The 24510-nt window shown below is 41.4% G+C and overlaps 1 protein-coding gene across 1 annotated transcript in view; it reads left to right on the forward strand.

The window, feature by feature from the left end:
• Positions 1-24510, forward strand: part of WDFY1 (WD repeat and FYVE domain containing 1) — a 46408-nt gene that overhangs the window by 13318 nt on the left and 8580 nt on the right. The window contains exons 2-8 of the mRNA XM_060107098.1: positions 3721-3788; positions 8184-8257; positions 14323-14377; positions 15856-16006; positions 17579-17691; positions 19750-19876; positions 22031-22136. Of these exons, the coding sequence (XP_059963081.1) occupies positions 3721-3788; positions 8184-8257; positions 14323-14377; positions 15856-16006; positions 17579-17691; positions 19750-19876; positions 22031-22136 (694 nt within the window). The remainder of the gene's footprint in view (positions 1-3720; positions 3789-8183; positions 8258-14322; positions 14378-15855; positions 16007-17578; positions 17692-19749; positions 19877-22030; positions 22137-24510) is intronic.

The raw sequence follows: 24510 nt of genomic DNA on the forward strand, positions 1-24510 counted from the left end.
TCCAGCTCACAGTGACTTCTGTGCTGTCTGAAATCACTCTTCTTTCAAGAGGACACAGGGAAAAGCATGTGCCACTGAGGCCTCCATTGAGCTACCAGTGCATTCATGACCCACAACTTTTGGGGTTGATCTGGGGGCTTTTAGACTACATCAGCATTCTGGTCTTTAGACCCTTAAAAAAATAGACAGATAGGTTTAATCCCTTTGAGTGAATGAAGGTGCTGTACGGTGCTCTCATCTTCAAGTGCCTTGACCTTTGCTGTCCTGTCTTTGTAAGTGGAGTAGAATCCTTGAACAGATTTACTGCTTAGAGGTGAGTTGGCCTTTAACTTCTTATAACTCCTGTTTCATCCCCTATGTTGAACATAAGTAATGAAATGTATCCATAAACATTCTGTACTAAGTAACATAAAATATAGTCAACAGAATGTAATATTGTGTTAGTAGTTCAGGCCTAAGGATCATCATTATACGCTTCTATTGATTAATTTAGGTGAGGTCGTGCTGAAATGGTACCCATCCTGAGGGTGCTGCCCAGATGAACTACTGCCTAGAGAGAAAAGTCCTTGGTGGAGTGGTGAGGGAGGAGGGATTAGGACATAACCTGAGCTCAGCATATTTGGGGCCTCTGAGGTTGACAGCTTGCTGGGATGTAGGGTCTGGGTCTCGGAATCATAATTATGTCAGTTGAACCCCTGATTTTTTTTTTTTTTTTTTTTTGTGGTACGCGGGCCTCTCACTGTTGTGGCCTCTCCTGTTGAGGAGCGCAGGCTCAGCGGCCAAGGCTCACGGGCCCAGCCGCTCCACGGCATGTGGGATCTTCCCGGACCGGGGCACGAACCCATGTCCCCTGCATCAGCAGGCGGACTCTCAACCACTGCGCCACCAGGGAAGCCCAAACCCCTGATTTGAGACAACAGTTGGTTAGCTCTGAACACAGGGGCAGTGGGATGCATGGTTCCTTGGGAGATGTAGCCAGTAGTCGACACGCCCGAGGTGGACCAGAGGGATGAGCCCACCACGTAACCTGAGAGGAGGCTGCACTGAGGCATGAGTGATGAGGGCTGGACGGTGGGGGGCATGCTGAGAACAGAGACAAGGGCCAGTGTCACAGGTAGACATTACTGCTTACTTCTTTAAAAAACAAGCAAAAACCTGCAACACCATTATCACACCTAAAGAAATAAGCAGTATTTTTTTAAAATAAATTTATTTATTTATTTATGGCTACATTGGGTCTTCGTTGTTGGGTCTTAGTTGCTGCGCGCAGGCTTTCTCTAGTTGCGGTGAACAGGGGCTACTCTTCGTTGCGGTGTGCAGGCTTCTCATTGCAGTGGCTTTTCTTGTTGCGGAGCATGGGCTCTAGGCGTGCAGGCTTCAGTAGTTGCGGCGCATGGGCTCAGTAGTTGTGGCGCATGGGCTTAGTTGCTCCGCGGCATGTGGGATCCTCCTGGGCCAGGGCTTGAACCTGTGTCACCTGCATTAGCAGGCAGAGTCTTAACCAGTGTGCCACCAGGGAAATCCCCATTAAGTATTTTTCATAGCTTCATTTAAATGGTTTCAAACTAGAAAGATCTGTTCCATGAAAAAGTCTTAACCTCTGAGGTTTGTGAAAAAAGAAAACTAAATAATCATGAACAGTAACCAAGAACCCACAAATAATAACAGTGGTTTAAAACGTTACCTCAAAGAGTGTCAAATTTTGGTTTAAGATGCCGAACTACAAACAGTAAAAAGTATAGGTCTGTTCACAGATGCTTTAGTCTGATCTTTCTCTCTCTTTCCCTTTTAATTTTGGATGTGAACTTGAACTTTCTAGAACTTCCTATCACAATATAGGTACTCCTGAAGGAGTCTGCCTGATTGACTTGCCTTGTGAACTTTGTCACGTAGGATCTTGTTTAATGGTGCTTGAACGAAGAGACAGTGTCTGAGAGACTTCATGGTGTCCCACGCAGACACAGTGTATGAGTACCTATTTGATTGCAAATAGCAAAGATTACTCAGATTCGCTTAAGCCGCTGAGGGTGTTTATGGTGAGGACGCTGGGGCATCTGCCTCACGGAACCCAAGTCTAGGGAAATAGCGGCCTCAGGAGCAGCTGGCATGGGGGACTCTCCACCTGGACTGTCTCCAGCTTGCTACTGCTTCTCCTCTTCGGCCGGCTTCATTCTTTCCCTTTTATTAACGTACAAAATTCTCCAGTCCAAATTGCGAAATGTGTGACCAGAAACAGTCATTTCAACGACTGGAGACATACTGATCTATTTCTGTCTCTCCTGGTTTCTGATTTCCTAGGGAAGGAACTGACTGATCCCATTCCTGGTCTGGCCAGTTGTGATCAGAGGTGGGATGTAGAGAAACATTCTGAGGGATTCAACTTGGCCAAAGGTTCCATCATGACCAGTTAGCAGTGGCTGGAAGATGGGTCATGTTTTACAAATGGCTGTTCCTACACTACGGCCTATATGGCCAGTTCACATTTAAAATAGCATGATTCCCACTGTGCTGCTGGGTCATCTTATTTATTTGGATGAATGAAAGTTAACATCTAGTCTTTATTTTCTTTTATTTAGCTCTAATCATTTACAGTAATCTGTAAGATCTTAAGTACAGCTGGGCAGGTTCTGAAAGATGCATACACCCACGTCACCTGCTCCCCAGAGCCTTACCATGGCCCTAGAAGGTTCCCTCACATCCCTTCACTGCATTCTGTCCTCACCCCCAGAAGCAACCACCATTCTGATTTTTATCCTCATAGACCTGTCTTACTTGTCTTGAACTTCAAGCAGAATGGAAACATAGTGTCAACATTTAGCCTTACTGTATTTTAGTTCAAGGTTGCAACCATTAATTCCGTGCTGGCTGTGGGCCAGAATCTGTGTTGCTGTTAGAAATACAAGAGTGTGATAGAGCTGACAATAAGGGACACTGAGACAGGAGTCATGGCGAAGGCAGAGCACAGCTGTGCCGGAAAAGGCAGTGAGTGTCCTCCTCTGAAGAGGAAGAGGCCCAGAGCCTCCTGGAGGTTCCATGAGTGCTGGAGAAATATTCCATGGTGTTCTTCTGAGGTGCTAAGCCAAAATATTAAACCTTGGCTGTTTTGGTCATGTGTCATTTTCCTGCCTGTGTCCAGGATTTCCTCATCTCTCTGTGTGCGTTCTGGTGAAAGGAGAGGCTCAGAGACGGGTGTGGAAGGATTTCCTCCCGGGGCCGAGACGACCGGGAATTATCTGTGAACGAGCGGTGGCGTGGGCTCTGCTTTGTACGCACGTCTCTCCAAGTTCTCCAGAAACATTTTCTTTCCATTTACGTCTACGACTCTCATTTGGCTGCGACAGCCAGGCGACCAAGTTTGCAGTTTGTTGCCAAGAAAAGTAGTTAATAGTTCTCAGCTTTCTTTGTATATCATGATATGATGAATATTTTCCATATTATTAAAGTTATTTAGAATCCTGACTCCTAGTTACTGCATAACTCACCATGTATGGACATACTGTAGGTAACTATATAATATGTGTGTGTGTATATACACACATATATACTAGTATAAAGTATACCATAATACTCTGTGTGTGTATTGGTCTAATTTTTCCAGTTATTAATGTTATAAGGTCAATGGGAAACAATATTGAAAATAAAATAAAAAGTTTGCCTGGAGCGGAAAAGAAGGTAAAATTACTAAAGACTACTCGTTTTTTTCTTTGCTTTTCTCCACAGAACTATCCGAGTATGGCTGAAAAGAGACAGCGGTCAGTACTGGCCCAGCATTTACCACACAATGGCCTGTGAGTAGCTGTCTTTGAGGATTTAAATTTCAAAATTCCTGATTAAAAAAAATGCTGCTAGATTTCGAAATGAGCTTCTTAGTTGCCTGATACCTCTGATAGGCTGTGTTAAACCACAGAAAGACTCCCTTTCTCTTGCGAATGAAGCTGGGTCTACCGGCTTAACTGAAGTGGACTTGAACAGAACTGGAGAAAATAAAAGGAAGAGGAAAGCCTCCCACCTCCTCCATTTTCCTTTGTCTTCCTTTTGCCAACTTGTATTAGTAGTAACTTTCTTCTTAGTAATAGCTGATATTGACACTAAAACAGGGCTCTGAACACTCTGCCTTCTTAACTGGCCTTTTGCCCAACTTTTTCATAAACTCTGGGTACTGTTGAGAGATTTGATCCAAGGCACATCCAATGCATTCTACATGGAGATTTTTCTCAGTAGTCAAATATGTTCTAAAAATAAACCTTGACGATAAAGCTTTTGCATTGAGATTTTAGAACAGCCCTGAGATGTAGTGACATCAAATTACATTTAAATCCAGCCCTTCCTGCAGATCTAAGCAGCTTTGTATCCTTCTTTCCCACTTCTCCATCCTTTCTTGAAAAAAGCGCCTGGATACCACCCAGGTCCAAGCTGGGGTTGAGTCCTGCCACCCCCAGTGGCCACACGGAAGGCATCCATAGCTGCTTATTTCCTGGTGGTTTTGGTCCTTAATGAGGGCTTTTCCTCAGTTAAGGTTTCAATAATCAGAGGATCCCCTAGGAAAAGACAAAGGGCTCTGGAGCAGGCTTGACGGTTTGCTAGTGACGACTGTTACGAAGTTCTCCAAAGAAGAGTGTTTGCTAGTTCCAGACACTGTGGACACTGTTCATAGCTCCCTTAAGAGTTATTCCAGGGGCTGTGGAGTTTCTTACAAACACAGAGCTGCCAGTTATTCAGCAAATTCCTTATATCAGCTTGAGTCATCCTTCCAAGCACCTCCTTTCTTGGCTAGCACTTTCTCATTTGCACATTTATCGCAGGGTACATGCAGGGTTTAGATCCTATAAGCATTTCCACAAATTAGTAGTTTATCAGGATTTTCATTTGTTCTGCCTTCTACTGACAGCTTGGGCAGGCTGGTTATCTTTTCTATCTTGATAACCATTCAGTGAAAATGAAGTGGGCTTTTTGGAATACTGGTATAAAGCTAACTATTATAAAAGGAACCATAAAACTTTACCATATGCAGTGTGTTAAGACTACCTGAAACCCTAATCATGATTTACTGTGCCAGGCAGTAGTACCTCCCGTCCTGTGTCCGTGTGTGTCTGTGGATTTGTCACCTTGGTTACTCAGTGTGAAATAGGAAGCGGCTGATGTCTTGTGAATGTGCTTATGGAGGCCGTTTGATACATTTACTTTGGGATTTTGAGGGAGCAGGGTAGAGGTAGGTGGGGTACTCTGGGCCTCTGAGCCTATCCTTTACCCAATTGAAAAATAAAAGGCTTCTCTTAGACAGATAACTCCTTACTTCCAGTGACCCAGTGATAGATCCAACAGCCTGGGGACCTGCTACCTGTGCTGGGGGGTGTTTTGCCGCCTTTGTGGACAGTCCTGCTAATGCTCTTGCTGTTATCCCTTCCTCCTCTCCATTACCCCGCACTTCATAATCTGGCCACAGCTCAATCTCCTGAGACCTCAACCTTGGAGTTCATGCTCTTAAGAACAGAGAGAGACTGAGATAGATTTTTGTCCAGTGTTTAGTTCAGTGACTCCTTGGCTTGTATTTCCCCCAGATATTTAGTTCACTTTGTAATTGATTTCTCCCCCAGGGCACCAGAACCTAGCAGTAGCAGTGCACACTCTTCCTTGGCTTTTGGGTCTTGGGCACGTGGCTTTGCTTTCTCTGTTGCCATCCCTTGCTATCTTGGCCTAACTGTACCCTCCAGAAGTAGCTTCCAGCGCTGTGGCTGGAAAGACTAGTAAAAACACATCTCTGCTGTGGGTGACTGACACCTTCATGTTTGTATCTACACGTATGCAGCCTGTTGCTTCCAGATGCCTCTTTATCACCTCCATCTGGAACAATGTCTACTGATGAAATTTCAAGAACACTGCCAGAAGAAAACGGAATGAATGAATTTTGAGAAATAACTGCTTGTCTGTTTTATTTTAAAATTAAATTTGAAGTATGAGAAGAAAAGTGCCATGTTGGTTTTAAAAACTGTCTGCAGATTACCCAGTTGAGGACATTTTAGTGGTCATCCACCAGTTTGTTTCCTGTGACCTAACAGAGGTGATCAGTAAGCAAACCTTAGAATGTTGCTGTATGTGGACCAATTATGATTCAGAACATTACCTCACATAACAAAAATAACTTTCAGAATCTGCTTTAGCTGAAGAAAGATGTAACTCTTAGTTTCTGTATCTACTATGTGCCTCATGCATTTTTGTTTTTTGGTGCTATTTTATGAAATCATCACAACAGCTATATAAGGTAGATGATATTTTCACCATTTAGTAGACAAGGAAACTGAGGCCAGAGGTTGGAATTGCAGTTCATGCCCATCTGACTCCAAAACTGTGCTGCTCACCATGATATGGGGTAGGTCCACAAACTTTTTCTGCAAGGGGCCATAAATACTATGCTTTATGGGCCAAACAATCTCTGTGGCAACTTTTCAACTCTGCCATGGTCATGTGAAAGCAGCCATAGGAATACATAAATGAAAGAACCTGACTATATTCCAGAAAACCCTTTGTTTACAAAACTAAAGTTTTAAGCATATGATTTTGGACTGCAATGGTGCCTTTTTAAAAGGTCACTGATTTGAAAGATGATTTGTGTTTTGCTTGTTTATAAAACTATGTGAACATTCACATTAAAAAAAAAAAGTATAGTTTATCTCAGTAGAAGCTTCCCTTCTAGGAAAAAAGCCAGGACATTTTTAGATACAAAGCAAACTAGCGAGGCTTTTTTTTTAAATATGTTAGAATTCTCTAGTCTTATAAAATTACTCAGCACATTGTAATTTTTACACAAAAGATTTTAACATGTCTATGTACAGTTAGTTATAGGATTGGGCATAAAAAAAATTGAAAAGAAGCTTAAAACTAAAGCATTAAGATTTAGTACCAACTGAAAGGCAAGCAAAAATGATGACAGTGAATCTTTAAAATCATCAAAGAGATTTGATTTCTCAAAGGTAATTTTATGTGTGTTTATTAAAAAGCACTTTGTATGAAGATACATATATCTTTGTGGTTATAATTCTTAAACATGATCGTTCTTTGTAGTTTCAAACATCAATATGGTGGATAAGGGTGTACAAACTTGTAGTCAGTTCTAACTGTTTTGTGTGTAGACAGTTTTGGTCTCTACATTTCAACGAGATAGTTTTTTGAATGCAACTGAAATAGTCTGATCATACAGCTAACTATGTTTCTGCCTTTGAGTACAATTCAGTATTGTAGTTTATTTTCTTCCTTTGGTGGAGAATATCAGCCATTGTAGTTAGAGAACTTTAAACTGCTTTCAAATCGTAACTTCATTTATAAGATTTTTCTCTTTTACTTTTTTTAAGAAGTTTTATTTCAAAATAAACTCAAGTTTGTTTATTTCCTAGCATGCATTTCATTCCACAGTCAATTAAAATTCTTAAGGCTGAAGTGAACCCAAACATTTCTTTTTCCAAATGCTCCATTTTCTAAATCACTTTAATTCTGATTTTTAGCAGAGGAGATGATTTATAGTTTCTCCCTTGTGAAACTCATTCTCTGGCCCATGCTTTCTGGAAGAAGACTATGTAGAAGCTGGAAGAGGGGTGCATACATGGGAAGAGTCGGGGCTGTCCTAGTCACATGACATGCTATGGACAAAGAAACATATCTACCCCTCACAACTCGTTAGCACAAACTGGGGTTGTATGAGTCATCGCAAAATGGAACATTTTTTTCATCATTGGGGAAAAAAAAAACAAGTAATCCCAAAGTGGCTTTCCCAGCTTGCTCACATGCCACGGAAAGGGAATTGTGGTGCTGGGAACTGTTCTTTCCACAGATGCCAGGTGCTGTTTTACCTGTGATGGGGAAGTGGGAGGGGCAGGATGACCTGTGGAATTTGGGTAGCAGATCACCTACTCTAAGCACTGGACCCCAGACCTTTCCAGAAACAGGTAGGAGTTTCAATCAGATGAAACTTCATGGAGCTCGCCTCACCCAAAGTGATAAAAGTAACTTGGAAGATTGTTAAAGTTAAAATTTTACACTAAGACAACAGAATTTTAGTAATTTTTTTTTATAAAGTGTTTTTGCCCTCTTTCTTTTAACCTAAGTTTTATAGCTCTTTTTAATAATGTACCTTGAACAATGACTTAACATGCTTAGCTTTGCACGTAACATGATCTTTGTCTTTCTGGCAGCTCCTTGCTCTGCTATGGCTTACCATCATGATAGCAGACGGATATTTGTGGGCCAGGATAACGGAGCCGTGATGGTAGGTAGCTTCCAGAATGTATTCATTATATTGACCTCCTGTGTTCACTCCTGTTGGACAGTGTAAATAAAGCTAACAATGAATGCCTGCTTGTTTGGCATTAGAAAATGTTTCATTCAGTACAGATGTTAGGCCTAAAAATGGATTAATTTTAGTTTGTGCTTAATTGTAAACTACAGGTCTTCCTCAACTTATGATGGGGTTATATCCTGATAAACCCATCGTAAGTTGAAAATACATTTGGGACTTCCCTTGTGGAGCTATGGTGAGGAATCCTCCTGCCAATTCAGGGGACACGGGTTCGATCCCTGGTCTGGGAAGGTCCCACATGCCGCAGAGGAGCTAAGCCCGTGTGCCACAACTACTGAGCCTGTACTCTAGAACCCACAAGCCACAACTACTGAAGCCCGTGCGCCTAGAGCCCGTGCTTCGCAACAAGAGAACCCACAGTAATGAGAAGCCTGTGCACTGCAGTGAAGAGTAGCCCCTGCTTGCCACAACTAGAGAAAGCCCACACACAGCGACGAAGACCCAATGCAGCCAAAACTTAAAAAAAAAAAAAAAATTAATTAGTAAAAAAAAGAAAATATATTTAATACACTTAATCTACTGAATATCATAGCTTAGCCTAGCCTACCTTAAACGTGCTCAGAACACTTACATTAGCCTACAGTTGGGCAAAATCACCTAACACAAAGCCTATTTTATAATAAAGTATTGAATATCTCATGTTAATTATTGAATACCATACTGAAAGTGAAAAACAGAATGATTGTGTGAGTCCAGAATGATGGTAAGTGTGTTGGTTGTTAACCTTCATGATCACATGGCTGAGCGGGGCTGCAGCTGCCCCTCCCCAGCATCATGAGGGAGGATCGTATGGGAAAAGATCAACATTAATCGAAGCGTGGTTTCTACTGAAGGCGTATTGCTTTAGCACCATCGTAAAATTGAAAAATCATAAGTTGAAGCATCATAAGTCAGGGACCATCTGTAGTTCCATGGAGCTCTGAATGCTGTCATGATTGATGGTTTGGTGCTCAGTCTAGCCCACAAAGTACAGCCTTCGTACAGGGGACGTGGGTCCTGTAGCAGCCCTGACCCCTGAACCCATGAAGGAGGAGGCTGGGGCAAGGAAAGTGTGGGAGAGAGCGCACGCACGTGTGTGTGTGTGTGTGTGTGTGTGTGTGTAGGATGAGGAGGAAGGAAAACAAGACTAGGGACTAGTCATTCAGCCAACAGCTCATGTAACTCTTTGAGGCTCTACATCTCAAACCATCTTTGGTGAAGGACCAGATATTTAGATTTTCAGTTTATTATAGATAAGTATTTTTGTGGGTCTAACTGTGTGTGTGTGCGTGCATATATTTAATGGAGATGTAATTCATACACCATAAAATTCACCAGTTTAAAGTGTGCAATTCATTGGTCTTATAGTATAGTTACAAGATCATGCAACCGTTAATACTCTAATTCTACAACATTTTTATCAGCTCCTCCAACCCCCGAAAAAAGAAATCCCACACCTATTAGCAGTCACACTACAGTCCCCTTTCCTTCAGCTCCTGGCAGTAGCTAATCTACTTTCTGAATTCAGAGGTTTGCTTATTCTAAACATTTTACATAAATAGAATCATATAAGGTATATATCCTTTTATGTATGGTTTCTTTCACTTAGCATAATATTTTCAAGGTTCATCTATGTTGTAGCTTGAGTTAATACTTCATTCCTTTTTGTGGTGGGATAATATTCCGTTACATAGATATACCACACTTTGTTTATCCATTCATTAGTTGATGGATAGTTGGGTTGTTTCTACTTTTTGGCTATTATGAATAATATTACTATGAATAGTCACATAACAGTTTGCATGTGAACCTAAGTTTTCAATGTTATTGGGTATATACACCTAGGAAAGGAATTGCTGGGTCATATGGTACCTCTGTACTTAACTTTTTACAGAACTGCCAAACTGTTTTCCAAAGTTTCTATACCATTTTACATTCCCAACAGCAATATATAAAGGTTCTAAGTTTTTTACGTATTTACCAACACTTGTTATTTTCTGGGTTTGTTTTTGTTTTATTATGGACATCCTAATCGGTGTGAAGTGGTATCTCATTATGGTTTTGATTTGCATTGCCCTAATAGCTAGTGATCTTGAGCATCTTCTCATATGCTTGTTAGTCATTTGTATATCTTCTTTGGAGAAATATCTATTCAAGTCCTTTGCCTTTTTTTTTTTTTTTTTTTTTTAATTGGTGAGTTGTAAAATACTTGGACCTTCAGTTTGGAAGAGTTTCACCAGTGAAACCACCTGGTCCTGGGCTTTTCGTCCTGGGAAGTTTTTTGAGTGCTAATTTAATCTGTTTACTTGTTATGGGTTTTCTGTTTCGTCTTCAGCCGGTGTTTGTTGTTTATGTCTTTTTAGGAGTTTGTCCATTTTATCTAGCTTATCTAATTTGTTGGCATGTAATTGTTCATAGCAGCCTTTACAGTCCTTTTTCTTTCTGTAAGGTTTATAGTAACGCTCCCCCTTTCATTCCTGAATTTAGTAGTTTAAGTCGTCTCTCTCTTTCTTCACCACTCTGACTAAATGTGTGTCAATTTTGTTGATTTTTTCAAAGAACCAGTTTTGATTTAATTGATTCTCTATTGTTTTTTTCTATTCTCTGATAATGTATTTCAACTCTTTTATTTTTCCTTCGGTTTGCTTTGAGTTTAGTTTGCTGGATTGATATTTTGGGTATTACATTGTTGATTGAGAAAATTTGCTGGTTTTGTCTGCTTGGATGTCATAATAATATTAAATTGCTGTAAAGGTTTCTGAACACACATTCCCTATTTCTCTGCTTCTTTCATCAGGACCAGTGGTCCGCAGACCGCACTTTGAGTATCATTGCTTTATAGAACTGCACACAGAGCAGTGAGAGCACAGACCGGTGCCTGCACCTGGTCGGAGAGCGGCAAGGCCAGCCTGTTACTGTGCTGAGTCATAGAGGATGGCTAGGAGTTAACCAGGAAAGAGGGAGGAGGAGGACTTCCAGACACAGAGGACAGCATGAGCAAAGACAGAGGGGCTTTTAAAGTCAGAGTGTGCGCAGGGAACAAGAATGAAGCAGCTTGGCAGCATGAAGCATGTAAGACTGAAGAGATGGCTGGAGCGGGTCATAGAGAGCCTTGCATTCAGCACTAGGTGTCATGCAGAGTGCTAATTAAGAAGAAGGTAGACATGGTCCCTGCTCTCAGGAGTCTTATGGCCTCGTGGGAGGGACAGGTAATATACAAGTAAACATCAAATTGCAGGTTGTGGTAGGTGCCGTGAAGAAGTGAACAGGTGCAGTGAAAGAGGGAATCCAGAGAGATGTGTGGCCCCACTCCTAGCAAACAGGATCGTCAGGAAGGAAGACTGCTCCAAGGGTGTGACGTTCAGCTGAGGCCTGAAGGGTAGGTAGGAGACAGCCAGGCAGAGCCCGAGTAAGTTTTCCAGAAGTGAAGGTCCAAGTAAAGACTCGAGGCAGGAAGATCTCTGTGTCTGAGGACTTGAAGGGGGTCATCTTGGCGGGATGGTGCTGAGCGACGGGGCAGGACGAGGGGCAATGTGACAAGTGGGCTGAGGCCAGGTCATGCAGGGCCTTGTAGGTCTGGGTGAAGTTTTAAGTTTTGTAAATCTGTGGGAAGCTCTTACAGGGTTTTCAGCAGATGAATGGCGTGATTTAATTTACATTTTTAAAAGATCACTCTGGCTGCTCAGTGGAGAGTGGATCGAGGGGCCGCAAGAGTGGAGGCGGGAACGTCAGGTGTTGTCGCCTTCTGGGTGAGAGGTCAGTGGCAGTGATGATGGTCAGAAGCAGATGACGGACATACATCTGTGGCAGGTTGGGTGTGGGGAGGGGAGGAAGGGGAGCAACTCAGGTGACAGCCAGGTTTCCGGCTTGAGTAACCGCTAGACAGAGGTATCATTTATTGAGAAGAGAAAGGCTTAGGGGCATGTGGGGAGAGGGGGCATTTAGAGGGAAAGAAGACAGTGAGGAACCAGCTGTACAGTTGAGATACCAGTGAGACACCCAATGGCGATGCAGAATTGGCATTGGATTTGCAGGCCTGGAGCCCAGTGGGAGCCCGGGCTAGGGAGTCATCTGCACATAGGGCGTCTTTCAAGCCATAAGAATAGCTGTGATCGGGCTTCCCTGGTGGCGCAGTGGTGTAGAGTCCGCCTGCCGATGCAGTGGACGCGGGTTCGTGCCCCAGTCTGGGAAGATCCCACATGCCACGGAGCAGCTGGGCCCATGAGCCATGGTCGCTGAGCCTGCACGTCCGGAGCCTGTGCTCCGCAACCGGAGAGGCCACAACAGTGAGAGGCCCGCGTACGGCCAAAAAAAAGAAAAAAAGAGTGACCGGGGTGAGCAGCTAGAGACCCTGAACGTGGTGAGTGTGGACTCATCTGTAGAGAAGGTTTTGGCTGGGGAGGGGATGAAGAAAGTTTTAGTATCGTTAAGAGAATTTTGTTGTTTTTTGTGTGCTTGTTTTGCTTTTTAAAGTAAAGGAGAAGAAGCCTTGAGTGTGTTTAAGGGCCAAGAAAGAAAGAGCCAAGAGAAAGGACAGGCTCTCTGCTTAAGCAGTTCACGCAACAGTGGGCCGCTGGTGAGGGCTGGGGAGCTGCGGGCTTGAGGGTCAGTGCCCACCTGCTTGGGGCTGCTGTGTGTACGTCGTGTAGTAATAAATGCTGGTGGTCTTGTTTTTCTCCCTCTGAAGATTTTATAGGAATATTGTGGCGATGTGTGCACACATATATAACGAGAAGCCACGAGTGCAAGCCTCAAATGCCTTCTCCAGTGGTGGCAGTGGTCATGCATTTATTTCTCTAGGGACCATTCTTGTGGCTCGTGGTTCAAGGGTACTCTCTGTGGTTATAGGGTGGCATATAAAAACTCATAGCTCCTCAGTGGAAAGGGGCAATGTAAATTCAATTTATTATTAGTTAGTATTAATCTATTGATTTCCCCCGAGTAGAAATTAGTATGTATAAAATGCTGATACATTTTTGTACTTCGTAAAAAACCAAGATGGAGGACAAAGAATCAGTATTCCTTTGTGGGTTGTTTTTGATTTTTTTTCATCCTGACCAATCAGCAATTCATAATGTCCATGTTATCGAGACCCTTAAGGACTTATCAGTTTAGCACTGATCAGTAGAATTTTTAATTAGTGCTTTTTCTTTAGAGTTTTATCTTCTCAGTTTTATGCTGAGGCTCATTTTCTCATTAAGAAATATGTACTTTTAATTTTTTCCTAGTTATAAAGTATTATGTAGTCTATATAAATTTTAGAAGATACAGGAGTATTAAAAAAAAAAAACACCCACAGTGTCTAAATTTCCTTTTTTTTTTTTTTTTTGCGTTACGCGGGCCTCTCACTGCTGTGGCCTCTCTCGTTGCGGAGCACAGGCTCCGGACGCGTAGGCTCAGCGGCCATGGCTCACGGGCCCAGCCGCTCTGCGGCATGTGGGATCCTCCCGGACCGGGGCACGAACCCGCGTCCCCTGCATCAGCAGGCGGACTCTCAACCACTGCACCACCAGGGAAGCCCTAAATTTCCTTTTTAGTGTGTGTTTATATATTAAATATACGTAATTTTCCTCCTCTATTGCCTCATATACCCAATGCCTTATTTTCACTAGTGCTGAGAATTCTGTTAGTAATGGGTCTTTGTAGTTTTACTTTGTATGTGTCATCTTGAAATTCTAGTGAAGCCAAGAGAGCAAAATTAACAAGATGCCTCCTTTGCAATTAGAGGGAGAGGAAATACAGAGCACTGATTTGTAGAGGAAGAATTGGACAAAAATGCTGTGATGGTTCACAGCACTTTCTTTACTTGTCTGGTTCCAAAAGAAACGGTAACCCAAGGACAGGACCAAGAAGCAATTCCCTGTTGTTCTTATGTAGCTAATCTTGAGTCCCAAGGCTGGTGATGGCCATTTTTGGATTTTACTTCCTTTTGAAAGTTAAGGTCCTGTTGTTTTTAAAACCATAACTGTTTTCTTATTGCATGTGTTTACTTTTAGGAATTTCACGTTTCTGAAGATTTTAATAAAATGAACTTTATCAAGACCTACCCAGGTAATTGTGATACACACACACACACAACTAGAATACCATGTCTTATGATCAAAATTAGGTTTTCACATTAACTTTTTAAAAGTTTTGTTACCCCAGTTATGTGGGAGGTTATTAGCTCTTCAGAGTTATTTACCATCCTTTTCCTGCTTATTAACATTTGAAATTTTGTATACTATTCCATTGGGTGCATGTGTCAGATTTAATTTAACCATTCCTCTGTTTTGGAAAATGTATACTGCTTCCATTTTTTTTATAACACATACTAACATATATGATGGTGTGTATACATATCTGTGTGTGTATTTCATATATATGTATATACACATATGTGTGTGTGTGTGTGTGTCCTTGATGGTTACTCTTACTCTAATTCTGTAACTCTGATTATTTCTATTTAAGACAGATTACTAAAAGTAGAATAACTGGGTCAAACTTTAAAACTTTTTTTAGTCCTCTGGATTTATTTTGCAAAACTCTTTCCAGCAATAGTGTAAACTTTTAATGAGTGGTGATTGAGAGTGCCTGTTCATTAAGTCTGTATTGATCTTTATAAATGTTTATTGCCAGTTTGATAGTCAAAAATAGTTCTCAGTTTTAAAATTATTTAAGCTTTATTTAATGTTGACCATTTGTCATGTTTTATGAATATCTGTTCATGATTTAGCCCATATTTCCTGGGAGTTGTAGTATTTTCTGATTTTTCTGATTTATTTATCAGAGCCCCTCCGTTTTTCTGAAGCAGGCTACACAGCTGAGAGCAAGGTCAGAGGTGTCTCTGTCTAGCCTCTGACTTCATTCATCAAACTGGGCATTTATTAAACACCAGCTGCATGCAAGATCCTGTTCCAGATAAAGCAGACAGGTCATTGCTCTGGTGTGGCTTGCAATTGACCTGGAAATAGAAATATTCTAGAAGTTAGGTAATAGAACACCTTCCTCATTCTCAGCTATTGCTTTGGAATGAAGAACTTTACAAATGCTTCATCTTAAAAATAAAAAGTTAATTTCAGAAAATTTCAGTTGCCATTTTTTACAATGCCAGTGTTTTCTAAAGAGTCAAAACACTAAAGGTATAGACAATAAAAAACAAACAAACATATTTTTTGGAGATAAGACTGCTGTTTTCCATATGGAACTCATTGAGAGTTGTTTGTGTGTTTTTTAATCAGTTCTCTAATATATTATTTGAATCCCTCTTGAGCATTACTCTGTAATGATTTGTAGCTTCTGATGGTCTTCCCTGTAGGGAGGCAGAGGGCAGGGCCACGGAGAGCCTGCGATAGATCTTGGGTTGGGGCGGGCAGATGCTCTGCAGCCTGTTTGGAGTGCAGGCATCTCCGGGATAGGACTGCTGAGTCTGTGAGTCTGCAGACCGACCAAGTGGAGAAGGGGAGCCTCAGTTCACACCCACGGAAACTGGATTCCAAAGATCACATTTCTTCCTGAAGGGCGCAGACTTTCCCTCTCTGTCCCCACAGCTCATCAGAACCGGGTGACCGCGATTATCTTCAGCCTGGCCACAGAGTGGGTGATCAGCACCGGCCACGACAAGTGTGTCAGCTGGATGTGCACCCGCAGCGGGAACATGCTCGGGAGGCACTTCTCCACTTCCTGGGCTTCATGTCTGCAGTATCCTTCCCCGCCCAGCGCCTCCCAGTCTCAGTAGTTAGTTTTGAATGTGCTTGAAAATTGCTGATTGAGATCCAAAGACTGAACGATTCCTACATATTTCACATAAAATCTAAGAATTTCTGTCTCTGCTTTTTTGCTATAAAGTTGGTTTATTAAAGATAATGACTAACTGAATTGCTGTTCTCTGCTGGGATGTGCTCTAGGTGTTTTAATACAAAATCTGGGAAAATCTAAACTTCATTAACGCAGACCCCTCCACTCCTTTGCTTTTCAAAGTGAAAGAAAAGACTTTCTGTTGTAGAAAGAAAGGAATGACTCTTCTGGTGATGGTTTCTTTGCAGACCCCACAGGAGAATATAAGAAGGGTCTGTGACCCTGGAGTTCATAAATGGGCTACAATGTGTTTGGAGAGGGTTCATAATCCTTATAATACTCTCAAAGATGCCTCAGGATACCCCAAATGTTACAAAATTGACGCTCTCAAATTTTTCTACTACTCTATGGGATTTGTTTCACGTAGAGCTCACTCTTGCTTAAGGCTGCCTGTGGTAGCTGTGTATCTTAGTGATGGCAAGGTCAAGGCTGCCAGCAACAGGCAAATGCCTCGCAGTAATTTCTCTTTGAGAGTTGGACGTCTGGTGTAGTAAAATTCTTTTCTTCCATTGAAAGCCTTTATAAAAAAACATGTGCTACAAATGAATGCACCGCATGAGATATTTAAAATAGTACCATATGCTTTTGAATCAAGCAAGGGAAGGCTACTCAGATGTATCATGTGCTAAATAAGTTTTTCTGTTACGTGTTTGGCTTTCGTATGGATTGATAGAAAATGGCACCGAATCACATAATCATGGCCCAGCCTGTGGTCGTCCTTTTGATCTATGTTTTGGAATTAAAATAGTAGTTATCCTATTGTGTGTAAACTACTGATTTGCCACAAATGTCTATGGCCATAAAGCGACCAAGAAAGTAATGAGTTGTTGCCAATAGTTAATATATTTTTAAATTTAAAGTTTACTACTATGCCAAATGACTGCCTTTTGGATGATTAAAATTAAACTCTTCACAGCAATTTAAACCATCCTCTTCACTTAACGCTAAATCATCTAGGCCCCCCAAAAAGATGGGGTCATGTCCTTATTTGCTGTCAGTTTTACACCATTTCCAGAGATTTTTCATGAAAAGCAGTTGTCTTCCAGTTCTTTTTGTCTGTTTTCATTATTGAGCGTTTTACTTTTTAACACTTTGTTATAATTTGCTTATAATCACTTGTTTTTATGTCTGTCTTCTCTATCAGCTCTTAACTTTTTTGTTGCCAATTCCTAGGATACTGGTTGGAATAGTAACAGCTACTCAGTGAATTCTTGTTGAATGAATGAATATTAATTTTCCTGATAATTCTAGCTTAAAACATTCTTTTTCTTCAATATTTACATGTTGTATGATTTTCAGTTGGGTATTTCTTTTCTCATAGTTTTAGGTGTGTGCTTACTCTCTTTAGAATGTACATTTTCTTCTTTATAACTTTGAGATGGATTGTGTTATATGTCCTTGACTGCTTCTCCACAGATATGACTTTGATACTCAGTATGCTTTTGTCGGCGACTGTTCTGGACAGATAAGCCTGCTGAAGCTTGAACAGAGCTCGTGTTCAGTTATTACCACCCTTAAAGGACATGAAGGTAGGCTGTATACTCACCGCCGTTTTTCACCTAATTTGGGCATCCAAATTTAGTTCTCAGCTCTGTGGTTTCACGAATGATCACCTCCTTATGATCCGTCAGATTTCAATTCGATTGGCCAGATAGGGGAATTAAATCTCAAAAGATCTCAAAGAGTGAAAACTAAGTGAAGGCAGGGTGTTGGGTAGGGTTTTGTGTTGTCCAAATCCCTTCTAGATTGCTTGTGTGGATAATACTTTCTATTTTGTTTACCTTTTAAATTAAATTATTTTTGAAGACCCTTTAAAATGTCTTATAAATGGTGAGACTTTTGGAAGAATGTTGTTATTACTGTCTTAAATTTGTCACTTTCTAGGACACCAAGCAAGATGTAGTAGGTGAGTACAATTAGAAGAAATGTATGAGCTGGTTCTGTCTCTACTTGGGAAACATCCCCAGGGGAGGGACCGAGGGAAAAGAATGACTGGGTGGAATTTTATTATTTCTGTAGGGTGGTGAGTTGGCCAGGCTTTGTGGAAAGGCTTTAAAACTCAATCGGCTATATTGAGTAACAAATTAGAAGCTCTGAGGCCATCTGGTTCACATAGAAGAATTGGGGGTTTGTTGAAGGAATTAATGATGGGCTTATTTATGAAAATAGTGTTTTTAAGTGTAACAAGTTAAATGTCCTCCATAGCTAATCTATTTATATAAAACCGAGTGTATCAGATCAGGGACCTTGAAGGGGAAAAGGGAGAGAGAAGGACAGTAAGTTTGAATAGATTTAGGCAGGAAAGCACAGGCCCTGCAGAAACCACTTTCTGTTATGACTAATGGTCTCATGATCCCCATGCTGTTAAGTATTCTCTAGGTTGCTAAGGGCAGAGTGGGTTCTGATAACTACTTAGCAGTGTTCATGTAGAAAGACCTTGCTTGTCTGCTATTAGGCCTCTAGCTGAAGTGCATGGGGCATAGGATCAGACAGGGTCAGGATTTCTGCAAAGTTGATCCCTGAAGCCAGTTTTGCACAATACTTCTTTTTTCACTTTCGTTAAGCTTCTGTGAGAAACTAGTCTCTGTTGGTTGCTTTTGAATGTGGCTTTATCAGTTTTCTGTATACCCAACCAAAAATATTATTAGCTTGTGTGACTGGTTCAATTTTATTAGGTTTATTAATAGTTTTTTTCTAGGCAAGCAGCAGTCAATGGAACAATGAAAAGATCTGTTGAAAGAGAAATCTGTAGAAAGAAAGATTTTCCCAAGGATATCAAATTTAATAAGTTTAGCCAATATAGAGTGTGAACTGTAGGGTTTGGATTTTTTTACCTAAGTTCTCTGGCATAATTGGATGGTATGCCTGCATCTCTTTTTTTTTTTTTTTCCTCTGAGATACTTAATTCAGTTTTCTTAAACGCAGGCATCCTGCGGTAAGACACCTGCAAGGTCCCAGAGCCCTAGAATAATCTAGATTTTAATCTTATATAAGATAACCACAGAAAACTTCACTGCCTTTTCTCATTAGACATTGGGAGCTATTTTTTTGTTTTTCTTTTTTTTTTTTTTTTTTGCTGTACGCGGGCCTCTCACTGCTGTGGCCTCTCCCGTTGCGGAGCACAGGCTCCGGACACACAGGCTCCGCGGCCATGGCTCGCGGGCCCAGCCGCTCCGCGGCATGTGGGATCTTCCGGGATCGGGGCACGAACCCGTGTCCCCTGCATCGGCAGGCGGACTCTCAACCACTGCGCCACCAGGGAAGCCCTTGTTTTTCTTCAAAAGCTTTTTCTGAACTAACCCTCATATACAGCTATTCTATAATTTTTTGGTATAGACAGGGAAAATCTTCTTTAAGCACATTGTGTTCAAAGCAGTTTGATATGCAACTGAAAATCCTAATCTTGTAGCTCGGGACAGCGGATGTGCTGTGCCTTCTCTGTGAATCGTGATAAAGTGTTGACCGCCCTTTTGTACAACGAAAATACATTTTTACTTAAAGACTCAGCTGGTCCTCGTTCAGTCTTCTGCCTCAGATGTGTATGTCCTGATGTAGAGTTACATTTAGCCTCCCTCTCTTACGCCTAGGTAGTGTCGCCTGCCTCTGGTGGGACCCTATTCAACGGTTACTCTTCTCAGGAGCCTCTGACAACAGCATCATCATGTGGGACATCGGAGGAAGGAAAGGCCGCACGCTCTTGCTCCAGGGCCACCAGTGCGTGACTGTTTGTGAGGGTGGGGAAGGAATCTGAGTTGGGGCAGGTCGGGGGAGGCGTTAGTATTCTGAGACTACTTTCTCCAAACCCCGTCTTTTAGCAGACAGTGAGCCCTGTTTGATAGGGCTCACTCAGTCTGCTTCGAACTGCTTTTCCGTGAGTCCTGAGAGTCTGGTGTTCTGTAGCAAAAATAGAGGCCAGGATTTTCTTCTTCCTTAGTCCATTGGTAGTAACTACCGTGCCGTTGGTAGTTTGATAGGGAATTGCACTGAATCTGTAGATTGCTTTGAGTAGTATAGTCATTTTCACAATGTTGATTCTTCCAATCCAAGAACATGGTATATCTCTCCATCTGTTTATGTCATCTTTGATTTCTTTCATCAGTGTTTTATAGTTTTCTGAGTACAAGTCTTTCGCCTCCTTAGGCAAGTTTATTCCTGGGTATTTTATTCGTTTTGTTGCAATGGTAAATTGGAATGTTTCCTTAATTTCTCTTTCTGATTTTTTGTTGTTGGTGGATAGGAATGCAAGAGACTTCTGTGCATTAATTTTGTATCCTGCAAACTTACCAAATTCACTGATTAGTTCTAGTAGTTTTCTGGTGGCATCTTTAGGGTTTTCTATGTATAGTATCATGTCATCTGCAAACAGTGACAGTTTTACTTATTCTTTTCCAATTTGTATTTCTTTTATGTCTTTTTCTTCTCTGATTGCTGTGTCTAGGACTTCCAAAACTATGTTGAATAAGAGTGGTGAGGGTGGACATCCTTGTCTTGTTCCTGATCTTAGTGGAAATCCTTTCAGTTTTTCACCATTGAGAATGATGCTTGCTGTGGGTTTATCATATATGGCCTTTATTATGTTGAGGTAGGTTCCCTCTCTGCCCATTTTCTGGAGAGTTTTTATCATAAATGGGTGTTGAATTTTGTCAGAAGCTTTTTCTGCATCTATTGAGATGATCATATGGTTTTTCTTCTTCAATTTGTTCATATGGTGTATCACATTGATTGATATCTGTATACTGAAGAATCCTTGCATCCCTGGGATAAATCCCATTTAATCATGGTGTATGATCCTTTTAATGTGCTGTTGGATTCTGTTTGCTAGTATTTTGTTGAGGATTTTTGCATCTCTGTTCATCAGTGATATTGGTCTATAATTTTCTTTTTTTGTGATACCTTTTTCTGGTTTTGATATCAGGGTGATGGTGGCTTTGTAGAATGAATTTGGGAGTGTTTCTCCCTCTGCAATTTTTTGGAAGAGTTTGAGAAGGATTGGTGTTAGCTTTTCTCTAAATGTTTGATAGAATTCGCCTGTGAAGCTATCTGGTCCTGGACTTTTGTTTGTTGGAAGATTTTTAATTATGGTTTCAATGTCATTACTTGTGATAGGTCTGTTTATATTTTCTAATTCTTCCTGGTTCAGTCTTGGAAAATTGTACCTTTCCAAGAATTTGTCCATTTCTTCGTGGTTGTCCGTTTTATTGGCATATAGTTGTTTATAGTAGTCTCTTATAATCCTTTTGCATTTCTGCAGTGTCAGTTGTGATTTCTCCTTTTTCATTTCTAATTTTACTGCTTTCATCCTCTCCCTTTTTTTCTTGATGAGTCTGGCTAAGGGTTTATCAGTTTTGCTTATCTCCTCAAAGAACCAGCTTTTAGTTTTATTGATCTTTGCTATTGCTTTCTTCCTTTCTATTTCATTTATTTCTGCTCGATCTTTATGATTTCTTTCCTTCTACTGACTTTGGGTTTTCTTTGTTCTTCTTTGTCTAGTTGTTTTAAGTGTAGGGTTAGATTGTTTATTTGAGATTTTTCTTGTTTCTTGAGGTGAGATTGTATTGCTATAAACAAGATGGCAGTGTGGGAAGACGTGGAGTTAGCATCTCCCCACAAATAGGGCGCCTGCCAGCCGCTGGTGGGGGACTCTGACCTGCAGTTCTTAATGACTGATTAGTAGTGTTTATTTCATAGAAACTATTATTCTGTATAATAAGTTATTGAATGCCAATTAAAGTTTATACTGGGATCCAGATCACCAATGATAAAATGTCAGTTGCTGATTCCAACGAGGGGAGAGATTTGAGCCTGAATGAAGATGATGTCTGTGTTTTCCACATCGAGACATGTAACTGCTGTGTGTGCTGTTTGCAGTGACAGGGTGCAGTCGCTGTGTTACCTTCAGCTCACGAGGCAGCTGGTCTCCTGTTCCTCAGACGGCGGAATCGCAGTGTGGAACATGGACGTTAGCAGAGAGGAGGTAAGAGAGGGCAAGGCAGGGCTGACCAGGAGAGCTCCCACAGCCTGCCTCTTGGTTTTCTACCCGGTGACCGGAGATGCCAGCCAAGGTGCAGACAGTCCCAGCTCTTACTGGTTATCAGCTGACAGGGTCCTGCATGTCACTTTGCACTGCATTCACTACTCATTGGAGAGTTTCCACAGGGACAAGGGATATACACAGCCAGGGCATTTAGGCTGATTTTCACAGAGAAGGGCAAGGAGAGGACACGGGAGACGGTCTGGCACGCCCAGGGGAGTGACTGTGGGGAAGCGCTCCGAGGCTGCACACCTGCCCTGGGGTCCCCGAGACGCGCACCAGGGGCATAGCTCCTCTGGGAAAATATATCTCTGTTCTCTGATTTTATTTTCCACTGACTTCTGTTCCACTGAGTCCATGTCAACATAGTGTTCTTTTCAGGAGACCCGAGTTCTAAGTGCCTTAATTTCCCTGAGTCTCCGTTCCTTCTTCCATAAAGTGAAGTAGTTGAATGAGATGACTTCTAAGGTCTCTTCCAATTCTTTAGACAGACACTCTATCTAAGCAATCTTTCTGTCTTTCTTTTCTATTTTAAATATTGCTGCAGGGAACATTTTTGACCTTGTCATTGTGTGATTGTTCAATTATTTATTTCAGACAAATTTCTGAAAATAGACCCTTTGGGTCAAGGATATGTGCATTCTGAATGCTTTTTATAGATGTTGTCAGAGGATTTCCAGGCAGGATTTCCATTCTCATCTCTGCCAGCACAGGTACTTATCTGTCTTTTCCAAGTGGCGTTTAAAACCTGTGATGTAGATAGCGGAGTTGATTCCAGAGAAGATTTTAGCGTGAGGGGTGTTAAAGACTTATGGTTTAACTTCAGAAACATTTATTGAGCATCTAAAGGGTGACCCTAAAGTCTGGAAACTTAGGTGCATATGCATCATAAATGATACTGCATTGCAGTACATACTGTATTGCATGATGTCACATGATGTGTTCTGGGTGCTGTCCTTTACGCAGCGTGTAGGTCAGTATGCTGCATACCTCTGTGGTGGACGCCAGGCGTGAATGACCACAACGAAGAGTAGACCCCGCTCGCCACAACTAGAGAAAGCCTGCACACAGCAACGAAGTCCCAACAGAGCCAAAAATAATAAATAAATAAAAATAAATTTATTAAAAAAAAAAAAGAAATAGCAATATTACTCACTTCCAGACTTTATGATTACCATGCTTTATACACAAAGATTCATACCTGCAAGAAGTTTGTAATCTAGTGAAGGAAACAGACTACCGTATAAATGATAAAGTGCCGTCCGTCATCTGGAGAAGTACCGATTGCTAGTTTTTTAGTGACCTTGTGAGACAAGTCACATAGAGGAAATCTTGATTGCGTGTCTGCTGGTTAATTTCCCTTTTTGAATTTTCTAAAGATCTTTTGGTACGGCTTAGAGTAACTTGTTATTAAACATATGTAGCATTGGCTCGATATTACAGAATGTGTAATACTTTCTTTTCAAAGATTTATTTGAACTGCGTTTTGTATTTATCATCTGCTCGTTACATGCAACAGTGGCAGCTAGTATACTGTTCTATTTCCTAGACTCGGCCTGTTGTTTTTCAGTCTTACTCTGTGTTTCCTGGATCGTGAGGGAGGAGACCATTGGGGCCTGATTCTACTAGGGGCTCTTGTAAGGGTTTAACGACTTGGATTTCAATCCACTATTCTCAGCCTTGGTAAGTTCTTTTAGATGTAGAAAGTAGAAGCAGAGTTCTTACCTTCAAGGTTATGTGAGTGTGGAGTTTACCTGTGCCTCCAGGGAAAGAAAAGACAGTCCTGTCATTCCTGTGGGGGTCACTCTTTTCCTTGTAGTCACTTATGGAAGAGTACCCCAAATCATGAGCACACAGCTGGTAATACGTTTTGCTCTACGAGCTTTTCTGTCTCAATGGTTGGCAGTATTGGTGGGAAAGAAAATTATGTCAAAAAGATGCAGCATTTTTAGTAGTTTTTTTTTGGTTTTTAGTTGTTGTTTTGTTTTGTTTCTACCAGCTGAGTAAATATTAGTGCAAAAGTAAGCAGCCTCCGATCTATTAGATTCTGAACTTGAGTTCGGGTTTTGGACAATTTGTGGGACTTCTTTAGGCACAGGCCTAGAGGATTAATCCCAGATTCTCTAGCCCCACAGTGTTTGCTGGAATTTCTTTCTGAGTCACCTGGAAACACTCACTGTGGAGTGTCCCCAGCCTACAATGGCTGTCGGCCACCACACTGGCTGGTTGGAAGCAGATCTACCTCCCTGCCAGATTGTAATCAAAGGGACTCTTTTCTGGAAGTAGGCATGAAACATAAATGAGCAAGTAACAATAA

The sequence above is a fragment of the Mesoplodon densirostris genome, chromosome 8 (genome assembly GCF_025265405.1).
Source record: "Mesoplodon densirostris isolate mMesDen1 chromosome 8, mMesDen1 primary haplotype, whole genome shotgun sequence".
NCBI lineage: Eukaryota > Metazoa > Chordata > Mammalia > Artiodactyla > Ziphiidae > Mesoplodon > Mesoplodon densirostris.